Source organism: Oryzias latipes, chromosome 17 (assembly GCF_053564925.1).
Source record: "Oryzias latipes strain Hd-rR chromosome 17, Olatipes_Hd-rR_3.1".
Classification (NCBI taxonomy): Eukaryota; Metazoa; Chordata; class Actinopteri; order Beloniformes; family Adrianichthyidae; genus Oryzias; species Oryzias latipes.
The window spans coordinates 31,048,053-31,063,959 of record NC_136253.1 but is presented as its reverse complement, the minus strand read 5'-3'; the positions used below and the strand labels follow the sequence as shown (position 1 = coordinate 31,063,959).

General features: G+C 40.5%; 2 protein-coding genes across 3 annotated transcripts in view; one reads left to right on the top strand and one right to left on the bottom strand.

Annotated features, from left to right (window-relative positions):
* Positions 1-6,067: 6,067 nt before the first annotated feature.
* Positions 6,068-13,098, top strand: mep1bb (meprin A subunit beta b). 2 transcript variants are annotated; one of them, XR_013650417.1, is made up of 14 exons: positions 6,068-6,202; positions 6,294-6,312; positions 6,396-6,446; positions 6,527-6,570; positions 6,684-6,762; positions 7,400-7,517; positions 7,626-7,804; positions 8,405-8,623; positions 8,979-9,131; positions 10,533-10,748; positions 10,818-11,285; positions 11,371-11,633; positions 11,810-11,975; positions 12,277-12,859. XR_013650417.1 is itself a non-coding variant. In XM_011486909.4 (14 exons), the coding sequence occupies exons 1-14, from the start codon at positions 6,128-6,130 to the stop codon at positions 12,494-12,496; spliced, it is 2,187 nt and encodes a 728-aa protein (XP_011485211.1). In that variant the 5' UTR covers positions 6,068-6,127; the 3' UTR covers positions 12,497-13,098. The 2 variants fall into 2 exon arrangements, 1 of the variants encoding a protein (XP_011485211.1); XM_011486909.4 differs by having other exon boundaries at positions 11,371-11,550; positions 12,277-13,098.
* Positions 12,927-15,907, bottom strand: part of phlpp1 (PH domain and leucine rich repeat protein phosphatase 1) — a 55,592-nt gene continuing 52,611 nt past the window's right edge. The window contains exons 16-17 of the mRNA XM_011486908.4: positions 15,376-15,604; positions 12,927-15,267 (exon numbers count right to left, since the gene is read on the bottom strand). Of these exons, the coding sequence (XP_011485210.1) occupies positions 13,963-15,267; positions 15,376-15,604 (1,534 nt within the window). The 3' untranslated portion in view covers positions 12,927-13,962. The remainder of the gene's footprint in view (positions 15,268-15,375; positions 15,605-15,907) is intronic.

Genomic DNA, 15,907 nt, shown 5'->3' with positions numbered 1-15,907 from the left:
TAGCAACCTCCAAACCCAGACTCGTCCATCAGATTGCCAGAAGGGAAAGCTTGACTTGTCACTCCAAAGAGGGCATTTCTACTGTTCTAAAGTCCAGGGGTGGTGTGCTTTACACCACAGCATTGACGCTTTGCATTGCCCATGGCGACGTGTGGCTTGGATGCAGCTGCTCGGCTGCGGAAACCCATTCAATAAAACTCTCTGTGTACTGTACTTGATCTAATCTGAAGGTCACATTAAGTTTGGAGCTCAGTAGCAACTGAATGTGCACAAAGTCAGCGACCTCTTTGCACTATGTGCTCCAGCATCCTCTCTCCGTCTGTTTACGTGGCTTAACACTTGGTTGCTGAGTTGCTGCTGTTCTCAAACTCTTCCATGTTGTTATGATGGAGCTGACAGTTGACTGTGGAATATTCAGGAAAGCAGAAATTTCACGACTGGATTTGTTGCACAGGTAGCATCCTATGACAGTTCCATGCTGGAATTCACTGAACTTCTGAGAGCGGACCATTCTTTCACAATTGTTTGTAAAATTAAAAAAACAGCCTGCATGCCTGAGTGCTGATTTTATACACCTGTGGCCAGGCCAAGTGATTAGGACACCTGATTCTGATCATTTGGATGGGTGAACCAATACTTTTGGTGATTTTGTGTAATTTAACCACATTTGATCATTTCTTAAAATTCTAAGTCCTGGAGGGCAAAGTAAATATGTGATGTCTAAATGTTTATTCAAAAACTAAAATAGTTCATTATCACTTTTTAAATTATTTCCCAGGGTTCCTCTTGGATTTACTTTGAAATTTTGAATTTTTCTTTAGAAACTGTGTAACTTTCACTGAAATTTCACAAATAATTCTCAGAGTGATGAGCCTTTTTATTGAAAAACTGTCAGTTTGAACTCTGAAAGTAATACTTTAAAAATGATTCCCTGCTGCAATGGCACGCTGCGTTTAATTAGAACTCAGAATTGCTCATCTTTTGAAGAACATGACTTCAGCTAATCACAAGAGGTCAAAACCACACATGGTGGCACTTGAAAAAATTTGTGTTCAGAAAAAGAAACAACTTTTTGAAGACAAAGATGAATTATCTTCAAAAGAGCTACACGCAGGGAGAAAAAAGAATGCTTGGCACTTGCTCTGTCTCCAACAGTCATGAATGAATCTACACATGCAGGCAGCCACGTAAACTAACAGAGAAAGAGGCTGGAACTGTTTGAGGCAAAGCTTAAGATGAAAGCTCCATTCAAGGTGTAATGGTGTTTTTAAGGAATAATTGTCATGGCCACAGAGTAGCGTTGAATGAATGTTCACGGTTAGATATGCGCAGACATCAAAGTGGTGCCTGAAACTACAGAAAAGCATTAAACAGCAACTTTAGCTCCTGCCCTTTTACATTGGGATGAGTTCAGAGAAGGGGAAAAACAAGTAAGTCAGCTTTTTCCAAAACCCTTTTTTTTTTACCCACCAGACTGCATCAGAGTGGGTTACAAAGAAATCTCATAAAGTCAAACAAAGTCAGACTCAATTTGTGCGTTATAAAAATATGTTTTCCTCAAACTAAATCAAATCAAATTTTATTCATAAAACACTTTTAATAACAGTGTGTTTTAAAATCCTGTTTTTGGTGTTTTTAACATGTTCTTTGGGCACTTTCTCACAATACAGGACATATATAAAGAAAATTAATCTTACAATTGTGTTTCTGAGTTTTTCTTTATTGAAATCGTTATGATAGGAGCAGACAAAAAATGCTGTCGGAAAAAGTTTGTAGATGTGACAAACGATCTATAGTGGCAAGCAAAGGTTCCCGACTCCAGTCAAAACTGTACAGCTGGATAGCTCCAATATTACTCTCCATTTTTGTTCCACTCCAATGTTAGGTTGGGGGGCTTTAGGGGGTGTAAGTGCGAGAAAATGTAAACAAAAGGATGATGGGAAATGGGGGCAGACTTACTCTTATCACAACTCAGACGCAAATTCCGAATCTAGACACTGCGTCCTAAAAACCAACATAGGTTTTAAGATTTTGGCTAAAACTGGCATAATCATACTTAAAAGACCACTGGAAACACTATCATAACATATTTAAAGATGATCAGATTGGAAATTTAAACAGTAAAACATTTTTACAACTTTGAAATCGAAAGCAAAACCAAAGACCTTCATAAACACACAATGACAACAAACTCCCTCGACCCCCATCCACACAACATAATGAAGCATAAAAGGATTTATGAATAAGATGCAAAGTAGAGAAGTGGTTTAAAGAAATGAAGCAATATTTTGTGGACCTTTCCCCCACCAGGAAGACCCAGGAGATCCTACCACCACGACCCTGAGGAGGCTTCAACCATCACCGGTGTGGTGAACCCCTCAAAGTTATGCAATGCAACCACAAGGGGGCACAATCCAGTGCTTTCATGTGCCGGTCCCAAGTCCAGGAAAATGCAGAGGGTCACGTCAGGAAACAATATTAAAAAAAATAAAACCGAAACCAAACATTGATGTGTATCATAAGCTGAACAAGTTAACAAGAACTGTTGAGGAATTCTGACACTTTGGTTCCATCTGAAACTAAAAGAAGCTGCCAAAAAGTTAAAAAGATTTCTAGAGGCAGATCAATAACTATTTTGGACTCAGCTGTTGACTTCTGTTATCAGAAAAGTCTGTCCGCTGTTACTTTTTGCTCCTGTGCTTTTTTATATGTTAGTTATATTTCACCTCCTACATTTACACTCATCCTTTTGATCTTGAGGGCATTTCCTGGGACGGAAGGTAACCCCTTAATTCTATGTCCTGTTTTTAAAGCAGACCTTTTCTAAGAACAACTATTAATGTGAAATACTAATAAAAAAATAAAAAAGAGAACATTTTTTTGTTTAGACCTCATGATAAATCATGTTGTTCATTCATTTGGACAGACTTCTGTTCTGTCATCATGAGGCATGCTCAGAGTGGGAATGGGCAGCTGCTGCACAGCCAATGAGGCAGAGCAATGAGGAGTTGGCAGATGCACTTCGCATCACATCCAGTCTCTGTTGGGGCGGCACTGACTAGCTTCATCATGGCCTCGGCTCGGACACAGGTAATGAAGGATGAAAGAGTAACAGCATACACAAACTAGATTAAAAAAAAGTGAAGTCTGCTGCAGCACAACAATCTTTTGTCATTGCATTTGCTGTGAAATAAAAAGTATAATTTTAGCTAAACAACGTTCTCTAAAGAACACTGCTGTTCATAAATGAATAAAACTGATGTAATTTTCCATAAACATCAGTCTCGGGACATCGCACACAGAATGCTGGATGTTCGAGTGTAATGCAATGAGATGATGTTCTGTATCGGGTTATGGGATCAACAACTACAATGAGTTTGTTATCCGAGGGGGAGTAAAAGGATTAAAAGATAAACAGAGATGAAAACAAACCTTCAACCTTTCAGGCTTAAATATCACTGAAAGCATCAAACATTAAATCATTATCTGGAAATTACAGCCTATTATGATGTTCAGGTCACACCGTTTCCCAAACAGAATGGCAGATTCCCGTATTAGGAAACATGATGAGAATCACGCCGGGGGGTCAGAGAGCAGAAGAAGTTTTAAAAGGACGTAGTTTTTAAATAAGAAGAACCGGTTTTTGAACTTGATAATGATGACCAAAACAAAGACCTGAGAAGATTCGGGTCACATAGACCCGGAAGTTGGTCGTAAAGCTACGCTAAGGCTTATCATGACTTGTTGGGTGAAACTGGCTCTTTCTGGGTTTCAACAGAGTGTTGTAAACAGAAGGAAGGTGATAACTGAGGTGAGAAGGTTTCTCCTTTTTGTTGACAAAAATAAGACACAGACCTTCCTGTCCTCATATGTGGTTTGTGGCCTTCAGGTGGAAGCGTACCTCAGACTCTGGAGTCAGCCCTTCAGTGTTGATGTGACCTCTTGTGCAGGGGATGACTGGTCACTCCATGTACTTTGTTGCAGTGGGTCAGGAGTCTGCAACCTTCAACAGTAAAAAAGCTATTTGTGTGTGTCTTTCAAGGATCAAAACCTAATAGGAGCCACAAAGTCTTAACTTCTCATTTGGGAAAATTGCTTTGCATTCATGACGTTACTTTTATAATAAATGGGAATTATGTTTCTTCAGATATATAAAGAGAAATGAAAATTTTCTCAAACTTTAAAATTGTTTTTTATTTTTATTTTCATAGGCTTTCCTTTTAAAATGAAAGACTTCCTGTGCCAAACAGGATCTTCCCAGTGCTTCAAATGTACTCCTGTACCGTGTCTATGCAAGATTTTACATATAGAACAGCAGAATATCATAAAGAAAGTGTTCTGGAGACACCGGCCGTTGTAATTGAAAGCACATGAGACTTTCCTACAACACATAGTTTATCATTTTAATGCAACCAATGAAGCATTGCATTATTCCACAACACTTATAAACCTCTCTGGATCGTCACTGTATCACTTTGATCCCATATTGTGAGTTTTATGCCTGTTGTGGGTCTCATAATGTAGATTTTTTTTTTTTTATATTTAAACTAAAATCACATATAAATCACAGGAAAAGGTACAGCAAGAATGTGAGCTGCATCAGTGAAGCTCCATTGCTCTCATTTATCTCAGGTTTACATTTTCTAAGTGTTATAAAGCGGGGTCCATGAAATGTCAATAGGTAATCACCCAAACTGAAAAATGTGCAGCTATCTATAACACTAATTTATAAATAGTTTGTCCTAGTTTCAGAAAGAGAAAATGCAGCTTTAAGGGCAAAATTTTTTCTGTTCTGTTTTGATCAAAATCTTAAAAAAATGTTCAGTTTGAGAGCGGAAGTTTTGCAATTTCAGAGAGTCTGTGTGATCAGATGTTTTTAAGATGAGATGGTCCAAAATATTACAGATAAAATAATATAAGTTCAGCAATTATCACAAGTGTTGAAAACTGAACTGCAAAAAACATTTTAAAGTTCTGTGAGTTTTAAAAAAGGAAAACATTTTAATAGCTGGAAAAAAAAGATGTAAAAATTGTATGCCAAAGGCAGGATTTTTCTGAGTTACAACAATGACATCCTTACAGTCTGTGATTGTTTTTATATAAAATTTTCAAGAGCAGCCTTTCACTCCCTGTGATTTTCGTGTAAATCTCTCTGGGTTTGCTTGTACATTGCAGTTTCAATCTAAGATATTTTATGTGTTGACTGTAATGAATTTGATATCTGCCAGCATGAGAGGTTTACCGTGACTGCAGACAAACAACACGTAGTTACACGTAGTTAACAACACGAAGGCACTGTATCTAAAATATATATATATATATATATATATATATATATATATATATATATATATATATATATATATATATATATATATATATAATATTATCTTTTTTGTTTCTTACATATTATTTTATAAGTCTGTCAGAGTTTTTAAGAAAAACATCACTTGAACATTGATCAAGCTGACATCTTAAATGATCTCTGTAGAAAAATATGTATTGAGAGTATAGAATGCATTTTTTAAAGACCCATTCTGATCGTCTTTTGATCTATGTTTGAATGTGTTTTTAAAATATGACTGCGCCATTTTTAACCTGAATCAAAAAACCTGTGTCGTTTTCTAGAACATAGTTTCCGCTGAGCGGCAGTAGTTAATGGCGGGAAAGGGGGGCGTAGCCGCCTCCCTTTCTGCTTCCTGTAGCTGAGAGCGCAAAGCAGGGAACCGGCACCAAGCTCATTTTCTACATCCCAAATAAACATATTTTTCCGTCTGCTCTTGATTCCCAGTGATTTGAATAAAGTCACAGTCAGAACTGTAATTTTGAGCTTCGTTTAAAACAAAATTGTCCTCCATCATAAGAAGAAGGCCACAAGACCATGACAAACATACCAATAAGACAGTTTTCATCAGTGGGTCTTTAAAAATAGCATCACCTCAGTCCATATCCCTCATTCAAGCCCTTAAAAACATGCAAGTATTTGCTGATGAAGTAAATTGAAGTTGTTGAATAACTCAGCTCTTTATGGCTCTGTCAGTTATTGACCTGTAAACTCTGACTATTTTATCATTCACAACACCTCTGTCATTTCTGTGTAATTCCAATTCTAGGGACATTCTGTAACATGGCAGGGAAAAAAAGTGGATGCGTGTTTTTTCTTCCGATTCTTTGCCTTCTTTGTGGTTCATCCCTTTGCTTGGTAAGAATCATTTACTTTTTACATCAGATGGAGAATAACGACGTTTTCTTGTTAACCGCACAGTTACCTTGTCCTTTTCTATCTTCTGTAGCCCACCGCAAAGATTTCAGGTAGGCTTTTTTCTCAGAAAAAACTGTTTTGGCCAACTTAATCACTTCATTTGTGTCCACTCTTTTCCTTTAATCGTTAACAGATTTGGATGTGGATGGTGGGCGAGATCTTGACATTTTCGACATCAACAATGGTATTAAGAAAGGGCCTTTGTTTCCCATTTGATGGTTTTTAATCATGTGAACCAAATATCTGTACTCTCCAACTCCACAGAGGCTGGATTAAACCTTGTGGAGGGGGACATTGTGCTTGATGAGGTGTGTTATTGAATCCCTTTTAATTTTCATTTCCACAGCTGAATTTGGTGGTGGAGTGTTAAACCTCACCTCATTATCTTGTTTTTGTTCTTTTTAATTGCTTTTTTATACAGAAGCAAACCCGGAATTCCATTATTGGAGACGAGTATAAGTGGCCAAAGACTATTCCATATTACATGGAAGATGATTTAGGTACGTAATTAAATAAGTTAATTTTATTTATATTTATATGGCACCTTTCACAGGAAGAAGTCCCAAGGTGCTTCACAGGTTTATATATATATATATATACATAAAGCATAAAAACGAAAAAGACAAAATACGAATACCACACAAAACAATCATCCCAAGCCCAAATAAAAACAGTTAAAATGCTTTCCTAGCATAAAACGTTTTTAGTTGACTTTTAGGTAAAATAATACGATTTTCCACAATTTATTTGAGTTAATTAAATGCCTAAGATTTCTTAAAGTCTTTCCAACTTTTACCTGACAACGTTTTGTTAGATTTCTACAATATTTATGTCAAATAACAAATAGAAGTTGTTTTTAAGTAGTGCTGCACTTATTGGTTTATACTTTTCTCTAATTTTCCACATAATTAAGGAGTCAGAGGGTGAATTACTGACGCGTATATCTAAATAATCTTATCTGTCTCCTAAGTAGATAAACTGGATCTGTGTTGTTTGTCGTATGATCTAAAGTGAGTGCACAAACCTGTAAACTTAAACAGGTTGTTTTTCAGAATTCACTAAACACTACAGACATGTCTAAAAATGTCAGAAACAACTTTAACCTCTAATGGACCCAATTCATCATCTTCTTTGCAGAGATCAATGCAAAAGGTGTGATTCTTAAGGCCTTCGAGCAATACCGCCTTAAGTCCTGCATCGACTTCAAACCATGGAGTGGAGAAGAAAACTACATTTCCATCTTTAAAGGGAACGGGTAAAACCAGAAAAATGATTTTTTTTTCTGTTCTTTTATCTCCAAAATGCAAACAAAATGGAAGTTTCTGGTGTCATGTTCACAAAATTGTTGATTTTCCCCCAAAAGCTGTTTCTCGTCTGTTGGTAATCGTCGAGTTGGGAAGCAGAGGTTATCCATTGGAACAAACTGTGACCGCATTGCCACCATTGAACATGAATTCCTTCACGCCTTGGGTTTTTGGCACGAGCAGTCCAGATCAGACCGGGATGACTATGTCCGCATCATGTGGGACCGCATCTTGGATGGTACTCAACATCCTACACTGTGAAAATTAAATCTTAAATTTTTTTGTAAAAAAGGCCATCATTTCAGAAAAATGTGTCTTATTTTCTTTCTAGCAAGATAGATAATCTTATCAAGAAAGAGTTTCAGTAGCAAAATAATCATCATTTAAGAAAACACGCCTGACTAAAACTTCATCTGTAACAATGTCTTTTTTTTTTGGCAAATTGGCAGTTTTTTTTTTTCTTATTATTTTTAAGAAAATCTGCCAATGGGGTTTTGTACTAACAAAATACAGACTGTTGCTTCTGTCTCTGCTTGTTCAACACTTTTTCTTTAGTGCACTTGCTCTGAATGGTAATATACATTTTTACAACATTTGACATGGCTTTAGACGTTGCTTTTACTACATATGGGATTAGCAGGTTTTTTTGTTCTGCTAGTTGCGACATCCTAAAAAGATAAGACAAGGATGGAAAAGTTTCAAAGATTTTTAATGCCTAGTCTTTAGGACATATCTTGACAAAATAATGACTATATTTGTATATTAAGATTAGAGATTGAAAATTGGGAGAGATTCTAAGAGATTGGTGACCTCTTTTCTACAAATATCTAATGTACAGGTAGAGAACACAACTTTAACACCTACAATGACACCACCTCCAGCTCTCTGGGGGTCCCGTACGACTACGGCTCCATGATGCACTACAGCAAAAATGCTTTTCGGAACGGTTCCGAGCCCACCATTGTCACCAAGATCCCCGCTTTCAGCGATGTGATAGGCCAGCGGATGGAGTTCAGTGACAGCGACCTGCTCAAGCTGCACCGCCTCTACAACTGCAGTAAGAGCCAGCATCCAGGCTGAAGGTTTTCTTTTGACAAAATGTACTCTTTTGTTCAGAAATGATCCTAGTTTGGACACCTTTTTAGACTGACAATGTCAATATTTCTTTAAGATCAGTCCAAATAAAGATTGTTTGATTAAAAAAAAGTTGTTGTTAAAGAAGTGAAATTTCAGTATAATGTGCCATTATTTCAATAGTTCTACATTATTTTCTAATTTTAAGAGATTACCAGGATAAAAAATCAACAAAGTTGCAGGCTCTGAGTGCAAAAACAAAACATATGTCACAATGGATGATTAGATTATTGCAGTCCAAAGTACCAGCTCATCTCTGTTTGTGTCATTTTTTTTAGCGCAGGGCTCCACCTTTCTGGACTCGTGTGACTTTGAACGCGAGAACATTTGTGGAATGGTGCAGGGGCACGACGATAAGGCCGACTGGATCCGAGTTACCAGCGCCGCCGGGGGCCCTGACATGGACTACTCCAACAACGGCAAATGCACTGGTGAGGGGGGTCTAATATAGTTATGAAATGATACCAAAAAATATGAGCAAAAGCATCTCAACTTCCTATTAATAGTCTGTCTGGAGACTTTAAATCTGTTCTTTAGACAGTAGTCAATAGGGTTTTATTACTCCTCAGGTCATTCCATGTTTATTATTCAAGGGTTAAAATTTAGAAAAAGTTGTACAGTCCAAAGTGCACACACAGAGGAGTCATTCTTTTTGACTCAAGGCAGTCCCATAATTCCTGAAACCAGATTTTTCCATATGGTCCAGTTTTTTCAAACCAAAACCCTATGAGAGCCACAAAGTTCCGCCGCATTGTTTTAGATAAACACAGTTGATCTATGTTTTTGTAGCCAATGGGAAATTCAATTATAAAATGTAGATTTAAAAAAAATTAAACAGATTTATATTTTTATATGCATAACAATTCTAATTTATGTTACTTTTTTCAAGCAGTACAGAGACTTTTCTTTCAAAATAAAATACTCTCTAAGTATGAGATCCTCCTGCAGCAGATTTACTTAGATAAAAAATGCAAGAAAGCCAATTTAAACATATTTTCCATCATCATGACTTTGGTGCACCTTCATCCTACTGTTGATTATTAACATAACAGCATTTGTGGAGAATCCAATTTAAAGAACAGTTTTAGGAACAGTGTCTCCTGTTTTGGAGCAGAAAAAAAAAAAAATGCTTTAGATATGTTCTAATAATGGTAAATGGCGTATACTTATATAGCGCCTTTCTTCCTACAAGGACAAAGCGCTTTACAGTCACAGACCCATTCACCCAGTCACACACACATTCACACACTGGTGGTCGCTCCGCTGCCAAACACAGGCGCCCGCCTACCACCAGAGGCAAGGTGGGGTTCAGTGTCTTGCCCAAGGACACTTCGACTCATGGGCGTGCAAGGCGGGAATCGAACCTGCAACCTTACGATCATGGGACGACCGCCCTACCGCTGCACCACGGCCGCCACAATAAACAATAATAATAAACTGCTCTGAGAGTCGGTTAAGCCCTTTCGCATCAATTTATCTGACATGTTAAATCTAATAGGACAAATGACAAAACTTAACTGAAACCTATTAGCTAAAGAAAAAAAAATCTAATTGTTAGCATTTTTAATAAAAAATAAAGAGCCAGAGTGGAGGGATAAAAGAGGCGCATGTGGCTCCAGAGCCTCAGGTTGCAGGCCCTTAATTATAACATAGTAAGCTATTTTCAAATCTAAACACCAGAATTTTACTTTTTTATGTTCAATAAATATGTTTTTTTTATCTGTTTGGCATCTGTTTTGGCAAATCTAAGTATTTGTTGTTTCAAATCAGCTGCAGGTTTGTTTTTTTTGAAAGATTTTATACACTGAATGCATACTACTTCTGACCTTCAGGCTCTGGATACTTCATGCACTTCAACACTGGTATTGCGGACAGTGGAGACACAGCTACACTGGAGAGTAGAATCGTTCACCCCAAAAGAGGATTTCAGTGTTTGCAGTTCTTCTACTACAACAGTGCCGGTCCCAGTGACACACTCAAGATCCACGTCAGGGAGTTTGACGGAACCAACCCCAATGGAACTCTGCGCTTCATAACCACCATAGATGGTGACTGACGATAAAGTCTGAGTCTTTGCTTGTATTTGATGCTGACGGATTTGGTTTTCTTCTGGGCAGGACATCCTCAGGAGCTGTGGCAACTTCACCACGTGAGTCTCGACGTCAAAACAAAATTCCGTGTCGTCTTTCAGGGGACAAAGGGGGGTTCTGGTTCTGCAGCAGGGGGGTTGTCCCTGGACGACATCAACCTCTCAGAGACTTCCTGTCCAGAGTTTATCTGGCGAGTAAAGAACTTTAGTCACCTCATGGAAAACACCCCAACTAACAAATCCATCTTTAGCCCCCCATTCACTTCTAAGCAAGGGTACACCTTTCAAATGCAGCTGTACCCCAACGGCGTGGAAGGGTACCCCAACGAGCTGTCTGCCTACTCCCATCTCGTAGCCCGTGAGGAGGACACGGGTCAGACATGGCCGTGCCCTTGGAAACAAATGACTATGATGCTTATGGATCAGCACCCCCACATCCAGAAGAGAATGTCCAACCAGCGCAGCGTCACTACGGACCCCACCATGAAAGCATCAGGTGCCACCATCGACCCCATAAGGGAAAACTTTTTATCAACATGTTTCCTAGTAAGATCATATTTGTTTTGTCTTTCTTTGTGCAGACTCCGACCAGTTTTTCTGGGACGATCCTCGAAAAGTTGGCGTGGAGGTCACAGACACAGATGGATCCAAGTACTTCAGAGGGCCGGGCGCTGGTACCGCTGTGTTCCTCACCCACCTCAGGGCCAGAAGCAGGGATTTCATTAAGGGAGGAGATGCCATCTTTCTTCTCACGATGGAGGGTAAACACTCAAAACAACAACCATTCCCTCAACTCCAGTTCTTCTTAAAGAAAAAAACACTGTTATCCTCTTTTGGATCAGTGGTAAGAATAAAATCATTTAATTATGTTTGTTTCAAACTTCTAATTAATAGAAGACTCAATTATGTTCAGGATCAATCAACTCCTTTATGAGGGGTAAAGGAAAAAAAGAAATTGTTCTGTGACTTTCATTCCTCCTTGCCATGGCTCCCTATAACCCTTCTGCTTTCTTTTTTTAGATGTGTCTCATCTGACAGAGTCTCAGCCTTTGCCTCCCACAACCTCAAAACCGCCCACCACCTCACAGTCAACAACAGCTGCAACCGTTGACCCATCTGTCTGCAACAATGTGGAGTGTCAGAATGGAGGAGTCTGTGTTATTGATGCAGCCAAGCCTGCATGCAGGTGAGCATTTACCAAAGCCAGCTTTCAAGTTTCACCAGTTATTCTGCAAAGGCGTGATTTTCTCTTCAGCAAACAAATAATAATGCTTTAAAATTAGCATCGAATAATGTTATTCCTTTAAACCAAACAATTTTAGAGAAGAAACTTAAACTTAATTGATTTAATAAATAAATAAATAAATAAGGATGGAGGTTACATTTCTCCTCTGACGTTGTGGCTCCATGATTTGCTTGTGTGAATGTTTGAAACATCTACTTTAATGTCCCTCTCTCATGTGTAGCTCATTTCTTTTCCTTTCCAGATGTGTGGTGGGTAAGGACTGGTGGTATTACGGGGAAAACTGTCAGCACAGAGGTTCGATCAAGGACAAAACCACTCTGGCACTGGCCTCGTCTCTGTCTGTACTGGGAGCAATGTTGATCCTCACAGCCGTGAGCGTCGTCTGCATGAAGAAGAAATACAAGAAAGGCATAACGGACAACAGCTTGGTCATGGGAAATGTGTCGAATGTCAGACTTTAACTGGAGACGTGATGGAACAGCAGGAAATCGGCAGAGAGGCAGATCAGGCAAGGTCACCCCATGTACTAGATCGCCATCTGCTGGACAATAAATATATAACATGGGAGCAATGTTAAACCTTGTGCTGTCCTAGGCACTTTAACATCGGGAGTTGGGTCATCTAGACCCACTAGACAGGGTGCTGAACATTTTTTCTTCAATGATTTGTGATCTTCACTGGTGTTCATGGATTACATGAAATCCTTTTCACCTTTATCCACCTGTGTCATGGTAAGGATAACATGTCAATGTAAGGATCGGGTCATCTGGACCCATAGGATAGAACAAGAGTTAAAGGTAAAATAAAGTGTTTTAGAAAATCAATGAATCTTCCAATGAAAATATGTGATTCCAAAAGCAGATTCTCTGAAATAATTCACAGAATACATCCTTTATTTACACAAATTTAAAATTTATTATACCAAAGACAGAAACATTTGTGTGGTCTTCCCCCCTCCCCCGAATAGATATATTTGTTTATATTACTGACCTGGACACAGTCATGCCGGTGATAACAGTTACTCCAGGAGGGAGGTGGGGATAATAAAACCTGTGAGAATCTGTGTCTGTGTGTTTTCGATGTGTGTGCATGCAGGGAATCTTTTAGTGTTCAGCAGATGCAGTGATGACTACAGGGACATCACAACAAACCAAAGCCACCTCTTGTAGTTATATTGGTTTCTATCCCGTGTTTGCACGTTTAGATTTGTGTGTGAGATGTAGTGGCTCTATGCTGTCAGGTAAAAAACAAAATAATACATCCTCCCCACAACAAAACTTTCACTGACATACGAGTATGCAGTATATAACATTTCTCTTATTTACAATCATTAAAAAAAGCCATTTCTCTCAGAGAAGATTAGTAAAAAGTGACTGAGTCACTGTAAAGAGTATGCAACTCCTAGGAGTTAGTATTGCAAATTTCTACAAAGAATTTCTATATCATTTGTACAGGCCAGGGGCCATGATTCACTGAAGAAATAGTTGTTTTTAAAGTGCCCTATCTACAACAGTTAGGTGTGGTTTTAATGGTGTACCGTTCAACATAGCTCAATGATAATATAAGGATTAAACTGCATCTAAAAGTCCCTGTCTGCTTTTACATCAAAAGATATGGTACGTTTTTACAAAACAAAACAGAAGAAAAAAAACCCAAGTGCTGTGACAAACTCATTTCAAATATACTTCTATTCATTACAGACTCAGCTGGTTTTCCACTGGAAAAACAAAAAAAGAAGAAGGGTGAGATCCACGGACTCTGAGATTCGAGTCCGTGGGCTCATGAATGACATTAAAGGGCTTGTTTGCTTGTTTGACTGCATGAGTGTAGCAGGCTTCAGTGCACGTTTCTCCGGCTGTTTTCACCACAGGGATCTGTGCCGCAGAGGAACCTCTTCATGTGCGTCTGGAGAAGGAGCTGCAGCTCTTCAGAGAGGCGTGTCATAATAGTCTGTTGGTTGATCCGTCCTGGGAGGCTTCTGCTGCTTCTGCTGATGCTGCTTCATGATTTCCTTCACCTCCTCCTCCAGCTCCGGCGGGATGATGAACTGGTCGTCTGGATCCGGTTGGGCAGGAGCTGTGAAGTAACCTCCAGGTTTCTTTGATGGAGCGTCGGCCGCCACTTCGATGAGGTTGTGGCTTTTTTCCTGGCGTGCCACTGAACCATTTTCTCTCCGTTTTCCTGAAAGCTTTCCCACGTCTCCTTGCCAGGACTCATCCCTCTCAAACCCGTTCTCGGGTTCTGCTTGGTTCATCTCCACCCCATCCTCTAAAGGCTCTGGGGTGCTTGGTGGTGGAGGGGGCGGTGGGGGAAGAGTGAGCAGGTTGCGCTCATGGATGGAGGGGGATCCTGATGTTTGAGGTGATGAGAGCAACTCCTTTTTGAGGCAGTGGACGTCTGCTTCCACTTCTACGCGGCTCCCGTTGGAGAAGACCCCAGCGATGGGCTCTTCATCCTCACTGTCCAGGCCGTTGTCAGACAAGGCGCTGGAGAAGGTGGCGCTGGACAGCTGCCTCTGAAAGGATCCGGCCAAGCAGGCGGGATGGAGAGCGCAGCAGCTGCGAGCGGAAGGCAACTCTGAGCCCGGGAGCAGATACTGGCAGGGCTGAGTTGCTGTGTGGGCCTGCAGCTGCTGCTGCTGCTGCTGCTGGAGAGACAGCAGATGAGGCTGGTGGTGGAGGTGGGGGTGGTGAGGCTGCTCCTGCAGGACCACCAGGGAGCTCTGCGGGGGCTCATCGGAGGAGGCTGTGGAACCAACCTCACTGCTCATCTCGCTGGTGCTAATCTCACTGCTGATTTCACTGCAGGACGAGGGGGGTACGGGGAGGGAGCCGTCCGAGGGCCTCTCCTTGATGGAGGAGGCTGACGGGGGATAGGCCCCCAGGCCAGGGCTGGGAGGAGGCTGTTGGGGCTCAGAGCAGCAGCAGGAGCAGCAATCTTCACTCACACTGAGCTGGACCACAACGGCGCTGATGCTGTCGGTGCAGCCGTAGCCCTGCGCCAGCGTGCACAGCTTCTTGGCGGCAGCCAGCCCGTCAGGAACATTCCGAATGGCCTCCACGGCTTCGGTGGGGGACACAGCATCCCACAGGCCACGGCTCCCCAGAATGAAGAACTCATCCTGAGGAGTGAGAGTGACTGTCTTCACGTACGGACAAGGGACAACCGAAGGGTAAAGGAAGGAGTAGCCCATAATTCGAGTGCAATCGGTCACCCCATTCACTTTATTGTCCTACAAGAGAGACGAATCAATAACTGGTCAATACAATTCCTAACTACATCTAAACAGATATAAATCACATTGTCCTCAGTGTACGTGTGTCTTTTCTATGGTCTCTACCTCAGTGATGATGGCTCTGTGCTGCCTGACTCTCCGATACTCTTCCTCCAACCCGACATTGTGCAGCAGCGACAGCGACAGCGGCTTTCCATCGCGGCACAGGATGGCCTGGCACTTTCCCACGTTAGCAGCAGTGAGGGTGAAGCAGCCCCCCAGGTCGGTGGGGTCGTGGCGAATGTGACACAAGGCTGCAGAGCCACCGAGTTTCTGCCCTGCAGTTCCCAGTTTCCTGAAGGAAAAGGCAGAAGAAAAAACTGAAAGCCTGTTTTTTTATCATTAAATTCAGATGTCTGATTTAAAAGAGTTCAATCATTTAACACTGGAGATTTAGCTCTAGAGTTTACGTTCTTTCGATTACTGTAACTTATCAACTGTTTATGCAATTAAGGTTTATCCAGCAGATTGTGTAGTGGAGAAATGCGCTGACATGCAACACTTACGCCAGCAACTTAAATCAGCAGATTCTGTCACGGAGAAGCAGCTTTGCGGATTATGCATTACTTTACGTTAGTAATGTCTCGCAATATGGCTG

What these genes read in the sequence shown, in the direction of transcription:
- mep1bb (XM_011486909.4), top strand. Translation starts at nt 6,128, where the DNA reads ATGGCAGGGAAAAAAAGTGGATGCGTGTTTTTTCTTCCGATTCTTTGC. An exon ending in TTACATGGAAGATGATTTAG is followed by an intron (nt 6,763 to 7,399) that starts GTACGTAATTAA and finishes TCTTCTTTGCAG; the next exon opens with AGATCAATGCAAAAGGTGTG. An exon ending in TCCATCTTTAAAGGGAACGG is followed by an intron (nt 7,518 to 7,625) that starts GTAAAACCAGAA and finishes TTCCCCCAAAAG; the next exon opens with CTGTTTCTCGTCTGTTGGTA.